This window comes from Suricata suricatta, chromosome 6 (assembly GCF_006229205.1).
Source record: "Suricata suricatta isolate VVHF042 chromosome 6, meerkat_22Aug2017_6uvM2_HiC, whole genome shotgun sequence".
Lineage (NCBI taxonomy): Eukaryota > Metazoa > Chordata > Mammalia > Carnivora > Herpestidae > Suricata > Suricata suricatta.
Genome location: NC_043705.1, coordinates 142,671,643 through 142,689,773, shown reverse-complemented (window position 1 = coordinate 142,689,773; position 18,131 = coordinate 142,671,643). Strand labels below are relative to the sequence as shown.

The 18,131-nt window shown below is 44.5% G+C and overlaps 1 protein-coding gene across 1 annotated transcript in view; it reads left to right on the top strand.

Moving 5' to 3' along the window:
• ADCY2 (adenylate cyclase 2) overlaps positions 1–18,131 on the top strand; it is a 391,390-nt gene that overhangs the window by 79,444 nt on the left and 293,815 nt on the right. The window contains exon 3 of the mRNA XM_029941289.1: positions 14,463–14,624. Coding sequence (XP_029797149.1) covers positions 14,463–14,624 — 162 coding nt within the window. The remainder of the gene's footprint in view (positions 1–14,462; positions 14,625–18,131) is intronic.

The following is an 18,131-nucleotide window of genomic DNA, read 5'->3' as shown; positions in this document are numbered from 1 at the left end:
GTGTGGCAGAATATTTTTAGGGGTTTCTATAGATGTGCCAGTGACTTAAAGGTTAAAAACCTATTAGGCATCTGGGTGGCTTGGTTGGTTAAGTGTCTAACTCTTGATTTCAGCTCAGGTCATGTTCTCATGTTTCATGAGTGTGAGCCCTGCTTTGGGTTTGTTGTACCCAAGATTTCTTTATCGCCCCCAGAAACCAGAGACCACCAGGGAGGCCGAAGCACGCATGCAAAAGCAAAGGGCTTTATTACGAATTTAGGCCCAGCCAGCCTAAATTCGGGCTCACAAGACTTCAACCACACACTGGATCCACGTGGAGCAAGCCCTGAACATGGCGGGGCAGGGCCTTTTATAAGTTTGGGAGGGGGAGTTACAGGAAATTGTGACACAGGTACAGGGGTCCAATCAATATAGCATCACATCATTGACAGTAACTTTAACCAATTACAGAGTGGACCCAGAACCCCCAGGTAGGGCGTGACTAGTCTTAACCTGCATCTTTAGGCCCGCCCCCAGAAATGTTAATGGTGTTAGCTGGCCTTCAAGGTCAGAGGGGAAACCTGAATCAGACCTGCATCCTTACAGGTTCTGTGCTGACAGCGCAGAGCCTGCTTGGGATTCTCTCTCTCTCTCTCTCTCTCTCTCTCTCTCTCTCTCTCTCTCTCCTCTTCTTTCTCCCTCCACCCTTCTCTCTCTCAAAATAAATAAAGTTAACAAAAAATATAGATGCAAAACTTGTGTGATTTCATGCCCGGAACCCAAGCAGTGGAGATGACCTCCCACTTCTTCAGAGATGGAGGTAAGAGTGGAAGAACGGAAAGGAAAAGATAAACACAAATTAAGGCTGCAGTTCTTTTTGTCCGAACAGCTAGTTTAAAAGGAGCCAGCGTACTGTCATATTTGATTGACTAACTCTGTTTCAGAGTTGTCCAGCTATCTCATTTTAAGTAATCCCTGAGATTACTGACAGAGGGCCCTGCCGTCTGTGTTACAGCACTTGCTACCCCCGGCTGTCGCTGTCTTTGAACTTGACCGCAAAAAAAGACTGAGTTAATGGCAGTGTACTGTATAATCTAAATCTGAACGTAATGAGAGTGAAGTTACTATAATCGTAGTAGGACAGGTTACACTTGTGGTGCATCTTTATTGCCGCTCTGTGTCTACTGGCCAGGGGGAGGGATGGGAAGGTCTCCACAGGGGAGGATGGCACTGTGCCATTGGGTCTGCTCAAAGAAGGGACTGCTGAGAGATGAACATGTCCTTGGAGTCACTTGTGAACATCTAAGGTCAGAAAGGAGAAAGCTGTTTATCATGTTCAGAAAAAAAAAATAAAAATAAAAACCACATAATCATGAAAGTAGAAAAAAATCAGTCGATGTATTCTAATAAGCATTTTGTCTGATTGCTTCCAAATGAACTTGCTGGGTTTTTTCTTTGCATTTGATGAGAAAAATAATTTTTATGAAGAAGGACCCCCAGTGTTGGAACAAGCTGCTTTGGGTCGGGCATCTGGATTTTCAAGGTTCTTTTTATTTTGAATAACACGGATCCCCCTCGCCCTGAGGGGTCCCCACCTCGTGTTGCTCTGTTAACCTTCACGGATTATGCCAGAATAATGTTTTTTGTCTTTAGCTTTAGCAGAAGATTATGGCTTGTTTTTATGCTGTTTTAGGACTCTGGGCAAAATACTTAACCCTTCAGCACCTTGATTTTCCTAATTGTAAAATAAGAAAATACCTGTGAATAAATCTTGTTTGTAATGTGAATTAAGATAGACAACATATCAATTTTAGGTTGGATGATATTCTTTCTGTATTCTCAGAGGTATTTCCGGCAACATCCCCACTGTTTCTCATTTCTTCTGGTATTTCTAAAAACTTTATCATGCAGTTTGAAGAATGTGTGGAACCTGGGCATTTGGTGAATGGCTCTCTTAGAAGCCATACTTAACCAATTATTTTGCCATGAGTTATGATTTTGCTGAAACTGTAACAACTCCTGTGAGTCCCAAAGGAAACGACCTATATCTTAGATTTCATTACAGTAGCAAATCACTTCTGATTGAATGGTTATGTTAGGTTTCTGCTCTGAATGCTGAATAGCAAGCAACCTCTAAACCCAAGTGGCTTATATAGAATAATGACATATTTTCTATGTCATCCTCACTGGTCTCCAGGTTGGCTGACTTTGTCTGGTGTCTTAACCCCCCAGACTAAACAGATAGGATAGAGTCTAGACTTTGAGTTGCATCCAGGTCTGTTCCATGTGTCTTCAGTCCAGACCCATTTGAAAGAGACTTGTCTTTCAGGACCATGACCTTCTCATTGTGGAAGACCAACACACCAAGGGGGCTGGCCGAAATGTAAACTGGAAGCCTCCGTTCTGAAGTGGCATGCTGTCAGCCCACATTCTGTTGCTTAAAGGAAGTCACATGGCCAAGTCCAAAGTCAGTCAGATAGGGATTATGCCCCACCTGCTGATTTCTATGGCAAGGGCAAGGAGAGAGGACTTGTGGACAAATCCTATATTCCACCACCCCTGGTGCCTTAGGAAACCATGTCTAACTGAGGAGTATTCAAGAATGCTTTGTGTTCTCATTTTTGTCTTGGCCAGGGAACAAATCTTTTAAAAAATGTGAATAGAGGCTCTGGGAAATAGGAATGTAAGGGGAAACACTATACCATTTTTCTTAGGTCACAATGAACATGGTAGCCCACATTCAGACATAGTGGTTTGCTGATTACTGGTGGAACATTTACTGATGTTTACCTCTTAGCAGCAGACATGCAGAGAGACCCCGCCGTCATTATGTGACCGTGAGTGGGGAAGGAGGTGTGGGAAGTAAATGGACGAGTTTGGAAACTGGCCTTCATTCCAAGCAGTTTCACGTGTCTTATGAAGAGGCCTCCGTCTTCTCTGCAATAGCTAATAAAATGCCTTCTATATTGTATAGTTAAAACAGTGCTAGGGGGTACATGAATATGAATGATGAGTGAAGAGATGACGATGGCACTTAGAGATAAGTAGGTGCCTAGGGTAGGAGACAGGAAGCAGAGAAGGACCAACGAAAGGAAATTACATCAGTCAGTACCTGCCTCTCAGGACCGCTGTGGGTTCCCAGCAGAAGGAGGGCCAAGGAGACAGTAAGCTGCCTTTGTTCCCTTAGGAGGTAGGGGTTTTTACATCCAACTGTGCTCTTTTTTTCAACCTCTTTAAAATTTATGATCTCCCTCCTACTTACTTTAAATGAAAAGAGGCACAGTAAGAGCTACCGTTTCCTCTGATTTCATCGGTCTCCCTAACTTTGAATAACATTTCAGAATCAGATGAGAGGTACGCGGTGATTCATGATTTTATCATTACTCTCTGCAGCTCAGGCTCTGTCAAAGAACATAGTCTTTTGCTTAATAATATAACATTTGAAGAAATGTTTTCATATTCTCTACTGATGGGGTTGTTACTTGGGAAATCTGGGTTGAAGTAACTTTGGAGGAAGTATAAACTCTTTTCTATTATCAAGTCATCAAGGTGCCCCCAAGGTTTATTCTGAATTTGGGCCATAAAGGATGTTTTGGAATAGTATAATGTTCATTTCCAAGGATTTCTAAGTATGTTTTTCACTGTAAGAAAGATGGAGTTCTACTTGAACTTTTCAAGTGTTGACTAAGCGACATGATCTGGTGATGCTGAAACAGTTCTGTTTTCTCCTCTGACACAAGGACTTCCTGCTAGCGGAGTGGAGCAGTGACCACACAGAGGAAGGGGTGTGATACGGTCCCTCAGTACTTTTCGATCTGGGCCATTTTGCTTATTTAATGGAAATGACATTGGAATATATATATATATTATATATATATATTTATATATATAATATATATATATATATGTAATCCTGTTCTTCATTTTAAACTCAGATTAGTACGGAGGACTTAAATAAAATCTGGTAACCAGGTTAAAGACAAGTAATGATTCATCATAGTTCATGGATTTGTTGATTAACTCAGTATGTATTTAGTGCCAGACTTTGAAGAGAACTATGTGGCAGAGGTTAAACATGCCCATTGTCCCATGAATCTGTCTGATTCGAATATTGTAAATGTCCTGCAGCGATGGCCACCATATGGAGAGTGACTGGCCATTGACCCCAGTGACAGCCTTTCAGATCAGCGTGGGTCCCACACACATCATCCAGGAACAGGATTACGGTAGAGAGTCAAGTACGTAAATGCAGGGCAGAGCCCAGTAGCGTGCATTTCTAACACCTGCCAGGTGAACTGGGGTCCAGGTACAAGCCTACCTTGGCATAGCAGGCATGTGAGCTCCACAAAGCAAAGGACAGTTCAAGGTCATGTTGGTCCAAGGACTACCAGGAAGGGCAGAGGAAGCCTGTGGCTCCCATGCTCCCATGGACCGTGAGCCTAGACAAGTGATGACCAGAGAGAAGGGGGCATATACACCCAGGCACAGGTCACCAGGTGCTTCCAAGCCAGTGAATGCAGCATGCCAAGTTGACCATGGGAAGTGGGTTTCATTTTCGTTACCTGCTCCAAAGTGGTTTTAATTATTTATAGCATGTGTGAGTCTTTTAATGAAGAGTACTTGCCCGTGATGTCTGCTCCTCCCCCATATCTGTGTTACCCATCAGGGCTTGCAGTGAGCTGGGACAGAAACCAGCAGCGTCCAGCAAGCCGCCCTGTGGCAGTGGGGTTAACGTGTGTCTGCAGAGCTCCCTTGAGTCAACACCTCACCGAGCACATGCCTCTCATCGGTCAGCTGCCTCAGCCTTCCCTGCTCGGGGGTTTCCTGTGTCCTCACACCTGTAGCGTTTCATGCCTTCCTTCTGCATGTCCCAGTGGGGGTCTGTTATGTGACCGGTCCTGTTTTCAGGTGCAGGGAACCATCCGTGCACAGCCCTTGTCCCTGTGAGCCTACACTTACCTGGGGGAAGACAGACACTAAGGATTAGAAAAATATAAAAGTAAACATTCCGATTCCAACAATGATATGAAGAATTGACAACCAGGTGATTGATTGGCTAGGGAATGAACAGGGTCATATTTTCAGTAGGGGATCAGTGGATTCTCTCTGGGGAGGTGGTGTTTGAGTTCGGAGCCTTGAATGACAGGACAAAGCCAGACAAGGGAAGCTGCAGGAAGAACACTTAGGGCAGAAGAACAGAAAGTGCAAAGGCCCTGAGGCTCAGGGACCCACAAGAAGGCCAGTATGGAGGGCCTGTGGGTGTGGCTGATGGGAGTTAGTGAGAGAGAAGGTTGGAGGTGTCAGCCAGGCCGCACATGTGGAACCTGCCTTGGCACGATGAAGAGTTTGTTATTCCCTCAGTGTTACAGAAAGCCCGCGGCGGAATGGACACCGAGGGGGACTGCCGTGGTTAGTCCTAGCATGCTAAACAGTCACTTTGATTACCCTGACAGACTAGCTGACCACTCCATCATAGCCTAGAATTATCATTCATGTTTTGTGGGGAAGACATTTAAGGTCTGATTTCTTAGCAACTTGGACTCGTGTGGTCCAGTATTGCTACTTAATCACCATACTGTGCTTTCAATGCCTGTAACTTCTCAGTGCAAGTTCGTATCCTTTGATGATGATCTCCCCATGCACCTGCCATCCTAACCACCGTCCTACTGTTCCCACAAGGTTGGCTTTTTTTAGGTTCTGCATCTATGTGATACCTACACATGAGTCCTTCTCTTTTGGAGTTAACTCACTCAGCATGATGCCATCAGGGTCCATCCATGTTGTTGCAAAGGGCAGGATTTCTTTTTTTCTCACGGCTAAAAAGTATTCCACCGTGGATAAGTATCTCTCATCTTTATCCATTCATCCACCGATGGGCACTTAGATCGTTTCGTTATCTTGGTGTTGTCAATAATGCTGTAGTGAACTTGCGAGTTTTCAGTATGCTGTCTTCATTTCATTTGGGTATGTACTTAGAAGTGGCACCCACATCACAGTGTGTGAAAGTATCAAATCAACATGTTGTATACCTGAGGCGCACACATTATATGTAAATTATATCTCAATTTTAAAAGAATCACTTGGACTTCTGTGTGGGAAAGTCATTCTGGAGGACACTAGACTAGTGTAGGCAGATGCTTTTGAAGGAATCCAGTGGTGGTTGTGTGACTTGGACTAGAGGTGTAGCCCCAGATGGAAAGGGTTAGGTGGATTTAGGATGTCTAGTCAGGATCAAGAGAATGAGAAAGGGAACATTATTAAGAATAGCTCCTAGGTTGGGGACTAGGAGTTTCACTAAATGAGCTGGGAGAGAACATGAGGACCAAGGTTGGAGTTTGGGGAGATCAAATCTGTGTGATGAGAATTACACCCCCATATTCGAGGCCTGTTCTGATGATCCAGAGTCTCTGTAATGCTTTCCTGAAAATTTGGCTGTTGTGTTCGTGTAGTCTACTGCAGTGCATCAAAGTCGGAATCAGATCTTAGGACTAAGCCAGTGGACTCAGCCTATAGCCCCGTGTAAAGTCTTGTGAGGCCCTGGGAAGCCAGAGTGATTGAAAAGAGAATGGAACCTGAGAAAGTTCCAGAAGCTTCTGGAAGCATTCTTGACATGAACTGTGTTGAACTCAACCTGAGTTAGAGAGCTAGACTTCCTCTGTGGAGCAGACACAGTCAGTCCTTCCCTTGATTTGTACTTGTGGGAAAGCCTCTGTCTCTAAGCTGAGGAGAAGTGGCTTCTTAAAGGACACCAAGTTGAGGTTTGATGTGATTTTAGTGGGGTGGTGTATGTGGATTAACGAAAGTCTATATATGTTGCGTACACACACACACACACACACACACACAAGGATTATGTTTATGTTTGTACATGTGTGTGTATATATATGTATATATGTTTCTCTGTATGTGTATATGCATACACACATATTAAGTATAGGTATCAATGTGCAAATGCAAGTACACCCTTCTCTGCTGGGAGGACCTGGGAAAGCAAAAGGGGAAAGGGAAGCAAGAGAAACCTAAAACAGAGGGTAATCATGAAGAGGTTCTCACAGGAACTTGGACATACTCTGATGTCTTAGGGGTAAACATTGGTATCGGCTGAGGGTCCTCAAGTAAAGACTGTTTACACAGTTGTGATATGTGCACTAAGGAATATAACAGTGACTCCAGTTCTTGTAGAAAGTATGATCGAGGAACAGAAAAGAAAATACTAATCTAGATGAGAACATAAGTATCATTTTGCATATCAACAAATGGGCAAAGGGAGAGAGAGGCAAACCAAGAACAGACTCTTAACTACAGAGAACAAACTGATGGTTACCAGAGGGGCAGTGGGCAGTGGGGGTAGGGGGAGGTGGGTGAGGGGGATTAAGGACTGCACTTGTCGTGATGAGCACTGGGTGTTGTATGGAAGTGTTGAATCTCTAAATTCTACACCTAAGACTAATATATTAGAATGCATGTTAACTCTACTGGAATTTTACATTTTAAACTTAAAAGAAAAGAGCACACTTCCGGCTAAATATCTTTCTGGATGTTTCCAAAGGAAAATGTAAATTTTCCTAATTAGTAAGCAGCATAGATGCTCAAAGCCAGCAATCTTTCGAGGTGGAAGTAATGTTCAAAAAAGAAACCTTTTGTTCAGATTTAGAATTTACTTTCAGGATGCTCAATTATAATGATCAATATATTTCAAGAATTCTCTCTTTCCCTTGGGAAGTTTTATGAAAAGTGGGCATTTATAGTCCTATTCTAAAACAACAGGCGAGAGTTTTAAAGAACTACAATTGATGCTCTAGTTGGGCAGGAACAGTTCCTATAGTTTTAGTGAAATCTCCATCTTTGAAAATTAAGCTATTACTTCAAATGCTGTGCTATTTTTGATTTCTCCGAGATTTGAGCCTCCGATTGTAAAATACTTATGTTCACTGGGATGTTATTTCTCTTAACATTAGTAGCAAAGAAGAGTAGAAAACAGTTCTATTATGGTGTATCCACAACAGAATCATGGCGATTTTCATGAGAGACCCTGATCAGGAGGATCTGCTTCCTTGTGCACCTTCGGGGAAATGGGGTTGGACAGCAGAGCTGCGTGAGGACAGTAAGGCTGGGGTCCCATTTGGATGATAGAACTAGAGGCTCCATCTTTGAAGCTACTGTTGGCATGTCTGGGAACGTTCTTCTTGCCATTGAACTGTGAAACAAATGTGATCCACACTCTGAAAATCCATGGGCTTTGCACCGGGGACCTGGCCAGTCAGAGACCAGATCACTTCTGTGTCTTTCTAACTATTGCTTAAGTGGTACCTCATCTCTTCTCCAAATTTGCAGTAATTTTCTATTCAAAAAAGTTAAAAAAATCATTTTTATGAAATTATTTATGACTCATGAACTGTAACTTTAATATAGTGGATGCTTATCCTTTATCCTCCATGTGGAAATGGCATATGAGATGCTAAATGGATGGGATGTACTTGAAATCTGAAGTCTCGTTTGATCTACAGCATGATTTTGATGCTGTGGTTTGAATTGTTTCCCCCCAAAGAGCAGAGTTGCTTAAAAGTGTAACAGTTAGCAGAGACCTGAGTGCAGGGAGGAAGCTAGGCAGGGGGCTGTGGGCATAGCACCTGTGAATAAGCATTCCTGGAAGACCGCAGAAACAGCCCTGGAGGCCAGCTCGAGGGAAGAAGTGAGTAGGCAGAGTGGAGGGGACACAGGAGGCCACATCCAGGGACTGGTGGCCACTGGCAGAACTGGGTGTGTACTCTGAGATGGGGGCAGCTGGAGAGTGTTGATGGAGAGAGGATAAGAGTTTGTACTTGAAGAGGATCTAGAAGGAGGTGAGATTTCAAGAGGCCAAGAAGAGGGAAGAGGATGCCCCAAGAGTGGAGAGGGGCTGGCCTGGATGGGAGCAGAGGAGCAGAGGCTGGCTGGGGCAGAGGTGCTTCCAGAGCAGGGTATGTGGGCAGGTGGAAAGGCCAGTCTGGGGAGAGTCTTGACTTCCGGCCCATGTGGTCTTGACTTGACTCTGTGACCATGATGGCTCTTGAAAAGTAGTGTTCAGAGCACAGGGCAAGTCAGAGAAAAGGTTGATCCAAGGAAGGAACGTTAACTGGACCCATGCCTTCAGAATCACGAATCTAGCAGCTGTGTGTTCGCTGGATTAGGGAAAGGAGAATGTTGGAAAAAGAGAGATCCATGAGAATAATATTGCAGCAGTAGGATAAAGGGCTTCTATCTTGCCATGAATGATCAGCAGTAAGGAAATGCTAGGGCAAGGAAAATCTGGTGCATCCATTACTGTGGAATATTTCTGTAATTGCTAAAAAGTAAATTGTAAATTCATATCTACAGACTTGGGATGATGCCCATGATGTATAATTCAGTGCTAAAAGCAAATTGCAGAGTAATGCATATAAAGGCATCTAATTTATCCATCAGTAAAACTCGTGTGTACATGTGTATGTATGTGTATGAGTTTGGTGTCCGTCAGGACCACCTAAGCTGTGCTTGCGGTCTGAGGGGCTTACCGCCACAAAGGATTATGGCTCATTCAAAGGAGCACAGGTCCATGTGGGTCAGCCGAGGGAGTCTGCCCCTCTCTGGAGACCAAGGCTGGGAGAAGCGCCAACATCTTATTTCCATGATTGCTGGGAGGCGGGGGTGTGGTTGGTAAGTTGTGCACTAATTTCTACCAAAAGATGCATATGACTTCTTCCCACACTTCATTTGTCAAAGCAAGTCATATGACCTCCTCTGACTTCAAAGAAAATGCTCATTGCATTGGTACTATGTTCCCAGAAGGAAGGCAGTTAGAAATATTTGGTAATGAGTCCTAATGATTACCAGAAGTTTGGAGAATGGGGTGCAACAGGCCAAAATGACGAAAGCTATCCACTCTTTGTTCCCTTGTTGGGGGATGGGGAGGACTAAGAGAAAAGTATGGAAGCATATTTCTTAACAGATGGGAAGGTTAATGAGCCTAGTGGAAGCAAGGGTGGAGAGGCTCAGACAAACATGTGATTTGCTGGAGTCCTAAAGTAAGAAGACCTTGTTTTTGAATGTGGATGTGAAGAATTGTCGATGGTGAGACTTAAAAGGTTTGCACCAGGGTCATTGGGAATGAAGACATCATGGGTAGAATTGTGTTACCCTGCAAGAGGAATAGATTTCAGAACATTTGGAAAAGGTTTAAGGTTAAGAACATAAAAATCAAGCTCTTAACCTGCTTTGAAGGTTACAGAGCTTGAGGTTCAAGTAGACCAGAGGGAAGACATGGACATCTTATTAGCAAAAGGCAAATGGTGGCCTCAGTTAGGGGAACACTTAAGACAGTTTTATTGGCAGGATTGTGCTAATCCAGCTATGTCTGTGCAGGGCCATAGTAATCAGATCAGGGGCTCCTCTTTCTTCTGCCTCTGGACAGAGACAGTTAGGGAGAATCTCAGTCATGGAAATGTCCCCATGGTAACGTAAAACCCAAGTGCCTGCATTCGCCTTTTTGGAGCTTTTAACCCACACATTCTTTAGATGTGCCAAATCCATTTTGGTTTTACATATGGCCCTATTTGAAGTTGCTTTGGAAAGAAGGCTAAAAAGAAAAGTGGAGCCCTCTGGAAGCAATAAGAAGGGAAGGCCATTCCCTGTGTGGGACTTGCCACCACACTTGACTTTCTTCTTTCCATCCAGCCCATGGAATGCTCCCCAGGCACTCCGAGCCACTCCTGAAAGGCTGCCCCTAAAATTCAAAACTTGATTTAATATGACTTGCTTAATTGACCTTTAAAAAATTCATTTTGTCATCTACAAATGAACACTTAAGAGGAGTAACTGTATTTGGAAAACAGAATGTCTATTCTCCATTTGGTTACTGCAGATAAGCTTTCCACGCACCTCCTTTTCAAAGCTCAACATGTCTGCTGAGCTGTAAAATAATTGAAATAATGTTAGACTTTTAAAGCTGTCCAGAATTAAGCTGCTCAGTAGTTAATGATAATTTCAAAGAACTGCTACAGGTCTTTGCATTAGAAGAAAACTATGTAGTTGTTTAAAAGAGGTTCTTTTCTGTAATTGTCAATTCTGATATTTGAAATAATCATCTTTTAATATTTATTTGAGAGAGAGAGAGAGAAAGAGAGAGAGAGAGAAAGGGAATCCCAAGCAGGGTCTCTGCCCTGTCTGAGGCTGACACAGGTCTCAAACTCCTGAACTACGAGATCATGACCTGAACCAAAACCAAGAGTTAGGTGCTCAACCAACTGAACCACTCAGACACCCCTCTAACTGATACTTTTGTTAAATGGTCATTGTTGTATGTTATTATTTATCATAAACTACGCTGTAGACACAAAGTGAAAGTTAAATATATAGAAATGAAGGAAATATGAGCAAATCTTGAAACATTAGCAATTTTGTAATGATTATTAAAGATTGGTCCTACTTATGAAAGAGTTCTACATCTGAGCCAACATGTCGGGCACTTTCTGTGATTGTCTTGGCATCTTAGCAAGAGGGAAAAGATCTGCTGTCTTTGCACATCAGACTTGCAGGAACAGCTTATGTGCACGTGTGTCTTCTGTTAGACCTTCAACTTCATGGGATTTCTATCAGGGGAGAGAAATTGTCAAACTTTTTCCAAGAACACATGGAAGAATTAAACGTGTGGGTTCCTATTTGGCTTTGACACTAATTGATTGGGAAATATTGGCCAAGTTCCCCATTTCTCTGGGTCAGTGATACCCCTTTTGGAAAGCAGGGTGCAACTAACGTAGAGCGGGGAAGGAACCTGCACACCGAGTGCTCCGTAAATGCACTGTTGGTTCTTAGCAGTTTTGAAATCTGATTTTGACCTTCAAGAAATCATTCTGTTTATCCCCTCCTTGTGTATGGAGGCATGAGACTGCCTCAGTCTGCCTAGGTAGATTGTCACCCAGCTCAGAAAGGTCCCTCCAAAGAAGTGCCTGGTTTCTTTCCATCTATACTAGGTGTTTTGGTACATAAATTGGTAAATGTAATTTTTCCACATTCCATATATGGAATAGAAAGAGTAGAATGCTGTATAATAATACATTACTGAAAAGCATCTTCATGGTCTTTTTAAAGAGGTAAAATAAAAAATAGTTACCAGAAAATAGTATGGCCATGGTGATCCTTTTGCGCATATGTTTTGGCCTAATGCCCCTTATGAATGGACTGAATTGGGGGGGGGGTGGGCATAGAACAGATGATCCGTGCCCGACCGAGGCTCCCCAAGGGGGATTCCTGGGTATGTTTTTGCACTCCTGGTAAGATTCTTCTTGGCTGTCATTCTGAGACACTTGAACTTGTAGGATCTTAGAGAAGAGGACTCAGGGACTTCACCCCAGTGTCTCACTGGAGTGGGGCTAGGTACCCCTTCTGTCGGGATATATCAACCATAAAGTGATGGCTGATGCACATGCCTTTGTTTTCTCCTGAGCTTTCAAGTGCCTGAGAGCTGGGATTCTGCTTCCGGCTTCCACCTCCAGAACCTCAGAGAAACTTATACATGCTTGTCCAATGAGCAGGTGTTTGGGAGAAAAGGAAGGGGCATGTTTAGGAGAAAAGGAAGGGGCATGTTGGGGAGATCCAAATTTCCTTTTAGGTTGCGCCCCTGATCTTTCATATGTCCTTTTGTCTGTGATGCCTGTGCACATAGAGCTTATACAACAGACCCTTGGACAGTGAAATGGTGACTGTTACTTTTCTGTGGTGACATGTGGTGTGGCCTGCCTTGTCTATGCAGGACAGGGAGTGAGCCCAGGCCCGGTGGCCCACCGTGAGCAGGGTCTTTTGCCCAGCTCCTTCTCGTGAACACAGATCCTTACTCCCCACAGAAGAGCCAGCATGGTGTCTCTGTGGCCTTCCTGCTGCACTGGGATTGGGGGCTCCTCATGAGACCTGGGTCGCTCTGAATGGGAGACCAGCTCCTTCCTTACATAGCTTCACTTTTGTGTCTGACTGAAGAGCCGTGGGGCGGGGCTCACCAGGTGCCCCTCTTCTGTTCCTTGACCTTGACTCTTTTCCCTCTGATTTACCCCTTTCACCCTCCTCCGTGTCCTTCCACCTCTGCGAGTTTTGTAATGAAAACGGCCTCTTCTGTTACCTACTAACCCATTTCCTTCTCCATTCCGAATCTTTCTCCAGGCTCTACCAATTTCCTTTTTCACTGTGGCATCATTGACATAACGTCAGTTAGCCCTTTTGAAAGGAAGAATTTGGTGGCATTTAGTACATTCACAGTGTTCTGCAGCCATCCCCTCCATCCTGTTCCAGAAAGTCTGTCCTCACCCCAAAAGAGAGCTCTGCACCTACCAGGTGGTGACCTCCCATGTCCCCCTTTCCCAGCTCCTGGCAACCACCAATTTGCTTTCTGTCTCTCTTAATTTATTTACTCTAGATGGTTCGTACAAATGGAACCTTATATTGTAAGGGGGCTTTCACCTTCGCTTCGTGCACGTAGTACAGTGCTCCTGGGGTTCGTCGTGTGACAACACACGATATCGGGACTTTGTTGCTTTTTCTGGCTGGCCCGTGTCCCATGCAGAACCGTGTACCTGTTCATCCATCAGTGGACATTTGCATTGTTTCCACCTTTTGTCTATCGTGAATCATGCTATTGTGAACACATGTGTGCATGTATTTGTTCGAATGCCTGTTTTTAATTCTTTAGGGAATACGCTTAGGCCTGGGATGCTGGGTCCTGGGGTGGTTCTGGGCTTAACTTTTGGAGAAACCGCCAGACTGTTTTGATAACAGCCAAAACGTCTCTAGGCTGTTTCAGTGTGTTGCACTTCACATCATTTGACCCACGTGCACCAGCTCCCCCACTTGACACCTGTCCACCCTCCAGGGCTCTCTCGAAACAGTTGGAGACATAGCTCAGGAATCCGGGTGTGCGTTCGGAAGCACAGGCGCTAAACCTGAGGAGTTTAGGGCCAGTTTTGCATCCAGATCCAGAGAGTGCTCAGAGTTACCTAATGCCTGCAATCATTTGGGGATCAAAACTGCAAATCTTCAAATCTTGAAAAAGAATGATTTTTCCCCCTTCACAAGAGTTCATCCTTTATTGTAATTTGTTGGGTTTGTTTGTACATGTCTTATTTTGTCATAACACTACTTTCTAAATGGGTGCGCTTCTGGGTGCCTGGGGGCTCAGTTGGGTAAGTATCTGACGTCAGTTCATGATCTCACAGTTTATTAGTTCGAACCCTGCGTTGGGCTCTGTGCTGACAGCTCAGAACCTGGAGCCTGCTTCAGATTCTGTGTCTCCCTCTCTCTCTGCCCCTCCCCAGTTCATGCTCTGTCTCTCTTTCTATCTCAAAAATAAATAAACATTAAAAAAAAAAACTCCACAAAACTAAATGGGTGCAGCTCGTGGTGTTCTGTGCAGCCTTTCGTGGGAAGAGAGGGAAGCCCTGGGAATCGGGCGCGCTGCTGACTCTCCCTGTCTTCTCCCGTAGGTGTCCTTCTTCCTCTTCATCATCTTCGTGGTTTACACCATGCTGCCCTTCAACATGCGAGACGCCATCATCGCCAGCGTGCTCACAGCCGCCTCTCACACCGTCGTGCTGAGCGCCTGCCTGTCCGCGACCCCCGGGGCCAAGGAGCACCTGGTCTGGCAGGTGCGTGACCCCGCTCCCCCACCTCTGGGAGCCAGGCGTGCGGTGCACCTGTTCAGGGTGTGACCGGGGTGCCCAGCAGGGGCTCGGAGTTGCCGTCTCCCACTGGTGGGGAGCAGCCACACCCCGCCTCCCAGAAGAGTCAACACATAGCAATCAGCAACTGCCAACATTGGAAACGGCAGCTCCGTTTTGCTGATTGCTGAATGGTGGTGTGATTGTGATGCTTAAAGCTGCTCTTCCCTTGTGTTAGAATTCAACACCTTATTTTCAGAGTGAAAGTAACACGCCTAGTTAAATTCATAATTCTCCCCCACCTTCGTATCCCAAATCCTCTCTTTGCAGAGGAGGAATGATCTCCATTTCCTGACCTTCTGGCAGGTGCATGGGCATTAAAAAAAAAAACCCTTTCAAACACTACGACAGCAAATTCAGCTTAGTAAATGGCATTTCGAAGAAGCCATTGTATTTAATTAGTTAAAAGCATTTAAAAGTGATTTGATTTCCTGCTATGCACATCCATAAACATGAGGGTCAGTGGTTTGGAGTTATTCCTAAGTATCTTTTTCTTTTTTAACTTGGAACAGGTACGTTTAATTATGCTCTGTTAGAATCAAATATGAGAAATGCAGCATTGTGTAAAAATGCAGGGGTTGAGGGCATTGGTTACAAACTGCACAGCCATTGAAAGTGATATTTTAGATGTGGATCCCATGAGCCCTGTGGGGTCTGAGAAACCTGTTGGTCGTTCACTTGATGCACTGCTTTATTTGGAAACTTGAAATCGAGCTGGACGCTTATCCTTGGGTGTCTAGTAATCCCGCGTAGTTGGAAAGCTTTCTGGGGATCTCTTTCCTCAGCCTTCCTCTCCTAGAGCTCATATGAAGCCCCACGCTCAGTTGAAACACAGCCTGTGCTGGCCCCAAATGGGGGGCAGAGCCCTGGCCCCGATTCTGCGCGCTGGGAGCCATCTGGCACAGACGTGGAGGGAAGCCACGTCCTTGTGTTCCCTGCCCCTGGGCCGAGTGGACTTGACCACCTGAGACACAGATGGACACCAGTCAGAAACTCATCAAGGGAAGGAGGGAGCGTGGTGTTTTTTTTTTTTTTAATTTTTTTTTAATGTTTTATTTATTTTTGATACAGAGAGAGACAGAGCATGAGAGGGGGAGGGGCAGAGAGAGAAGGAGACACAGAACTGGAAGCAGTTTCCAGGCTCTGAGCTAGCTGTCAGCACAGAGCCCGACGCGGGGCTCGAACCCACAAACGTGAGATCTGACCTGAGCTGAAGTCGGAGGCTTAACCGACTGAGCCACCCAGGCCCCCCTGCGTGGTGTTTTATTCAAAGAAATAATGCAGCTGTGTCTGGGAGGAGGTGGGGAAAATGTTCCTTTTCAGAGGGGCACTGCCCCAGCTTTCGCTTCCCTGTGCTGCATGTCAGTGCCTCCCTTGAAGATACTTCTGGAATGTGTCTCCTCTGTCCCATGAATTCCATTTTTCCGGTCTCGCTGGAATGGGGCTTGGGTGGTGGGTCTGTTTCTGCAGTAGGAACCAGTGTGTAATTTTGCTGAGCCAGTGGACATTATCACAGTCACCGCAGAAGGCCCTTGTCACACAGGCATGGGGGCGCTCCAGCCTCTTTTCAGGGCTCAGAGCACCTTCCTGGTTTTAGGTCACCCGGGAACACATCCCGTGAACATTTCGTACCCATCCCTTCGGCTTTTCATGAATAAATACAGTGTCTGCTGGGGCAGATGTAATAGAAAAAATATCTTGGAAATGAGGATTAAGATACACGCTTGTGAGGATCAAATGAGTTTTAAAAAAGTGGGGGGAAATAAGCGGTTTGTCAGGAATCTGATGTAGTCTAGGTCACTCCGTACTGTAGTGAGTTTGCTTTTCTTCCAAAGCATTTTTATTTTCTTCTGCAAGTTAAAAAATGTGGGAAAGAATGTAATCTTAAACATTCATTTTCTCAGTTTTCCAAACACACCAAGGAAAATAATTCTTACCAGTGGACAGACAGAGACAGGATAATTCTGGAATAGAGAAAAGAATAACAGCTTTCCATTCCAAACTATTTCATACAAGAATAACATTGAAAGGGAACACGAGAACGGAACATCGGTTTTCCTTGTCTTCAGGAGTAATTTCGCGATGATTCCAAGAGCCGGGAATGGCAGGACCCACTGGTGGATTTAACCTGGAAGGTCCACTGTGAAATGTCAGAGTCATGAGGGAAAGAGCTGCGAAGAGCTTTGGCTGCGGCTGGGCATGTAACCTCCAAACAGCACTGCCTTGTGACGAGAGAAAAGCACTTCACCGCTACCCGATTATGAAAAGGGTCCATAGACTAGGTGGTTTACTGCTACACGGTGTAAGTGTTTAAAGCAAATTTATCTAAAATAAAGGCTGTCAGTTTCATATGAAGAAAGAGATTTGCCAACGAGTGATGATCAGTGTCCCCCTTACCTTACAAACCACCGAAGAAAGAGCGCCTTTGACTTAGCGTGGATCCACGGGAATGCTTGTCTGGGGGCCCCTGGGCGGCTCAGTGGGTTGAACGTCCAGCTCTTGGTTTCGGCTCAGCTCATGATGTCATGATTCATGAGACTGAGCCCTGGGACAGGCTTGATGCTGTGCTTGGAGTCTGCTTGACATTCTCTCTCTCTTCCTCGCCCCCCCCCACCCCCAATGATGTGTTCTCTCTCTTTAAAAAAAAATTAAAATGAAAGAATGTTTCAATTTATTTTGGGGACATCGGCAATCCATCGATAGCTTGTAATGGTTCTCTGTTGAGAATGTTCTCACAACGTTGACTTCATAGAAGACCCTATACCCTTCCATGTTGATTAACAGAGTTCATTGTTCTCGGCACATTTATTTTCCCAACAATTGTCTTGAAGTAGAATTCTGTCTCGGGCTACAATATATTACCCAACTGAGGAAATTTGGTTAATAACTAAAAGTGATGAATGAGAATTTTAGTGCATTTAAATATAAAGCGTATGGGGTGCCTGGGTGGCTCAGTCAGTTGAGCGTCCGGCTTTGGCTCAGGTCATGATCCCGCAGTTTGTGGGTTCAAGCCCCGCATCAGGCTCTGTGCTGACAGCTCAGAGCCTGGAGCCTGTCTTCGGATTCTGTGTCTCCCTGTCTCTCTGACCTTCCCCTGCTCACACTGTCTGTCTCTCTCTCTCTCTCTCTCTCTCAAAAATAAAAAATTTAAAAATAAATAAATAAATAAATAAATAAATATAAAGTATAATCCCTAACCTTTTACTTTTATTTTGAAATAATCACACACCTATCAATAAATTCCAAATCTAATACAGAGAATTTTTTCCCTAATCCACTGAAAGATAAGTTAGCAGTCTGATGTCTCATTGCTCCTAAATGCTTTATTTATTATTACTATTTTTAATGTTTATTTATTTTGAGAGAGAGAGCAAGAGTGTGAGCAGGGGAGGGACAGAGAGAGAGGGAGACACAGAATCTGAAGACAGGCTCCAG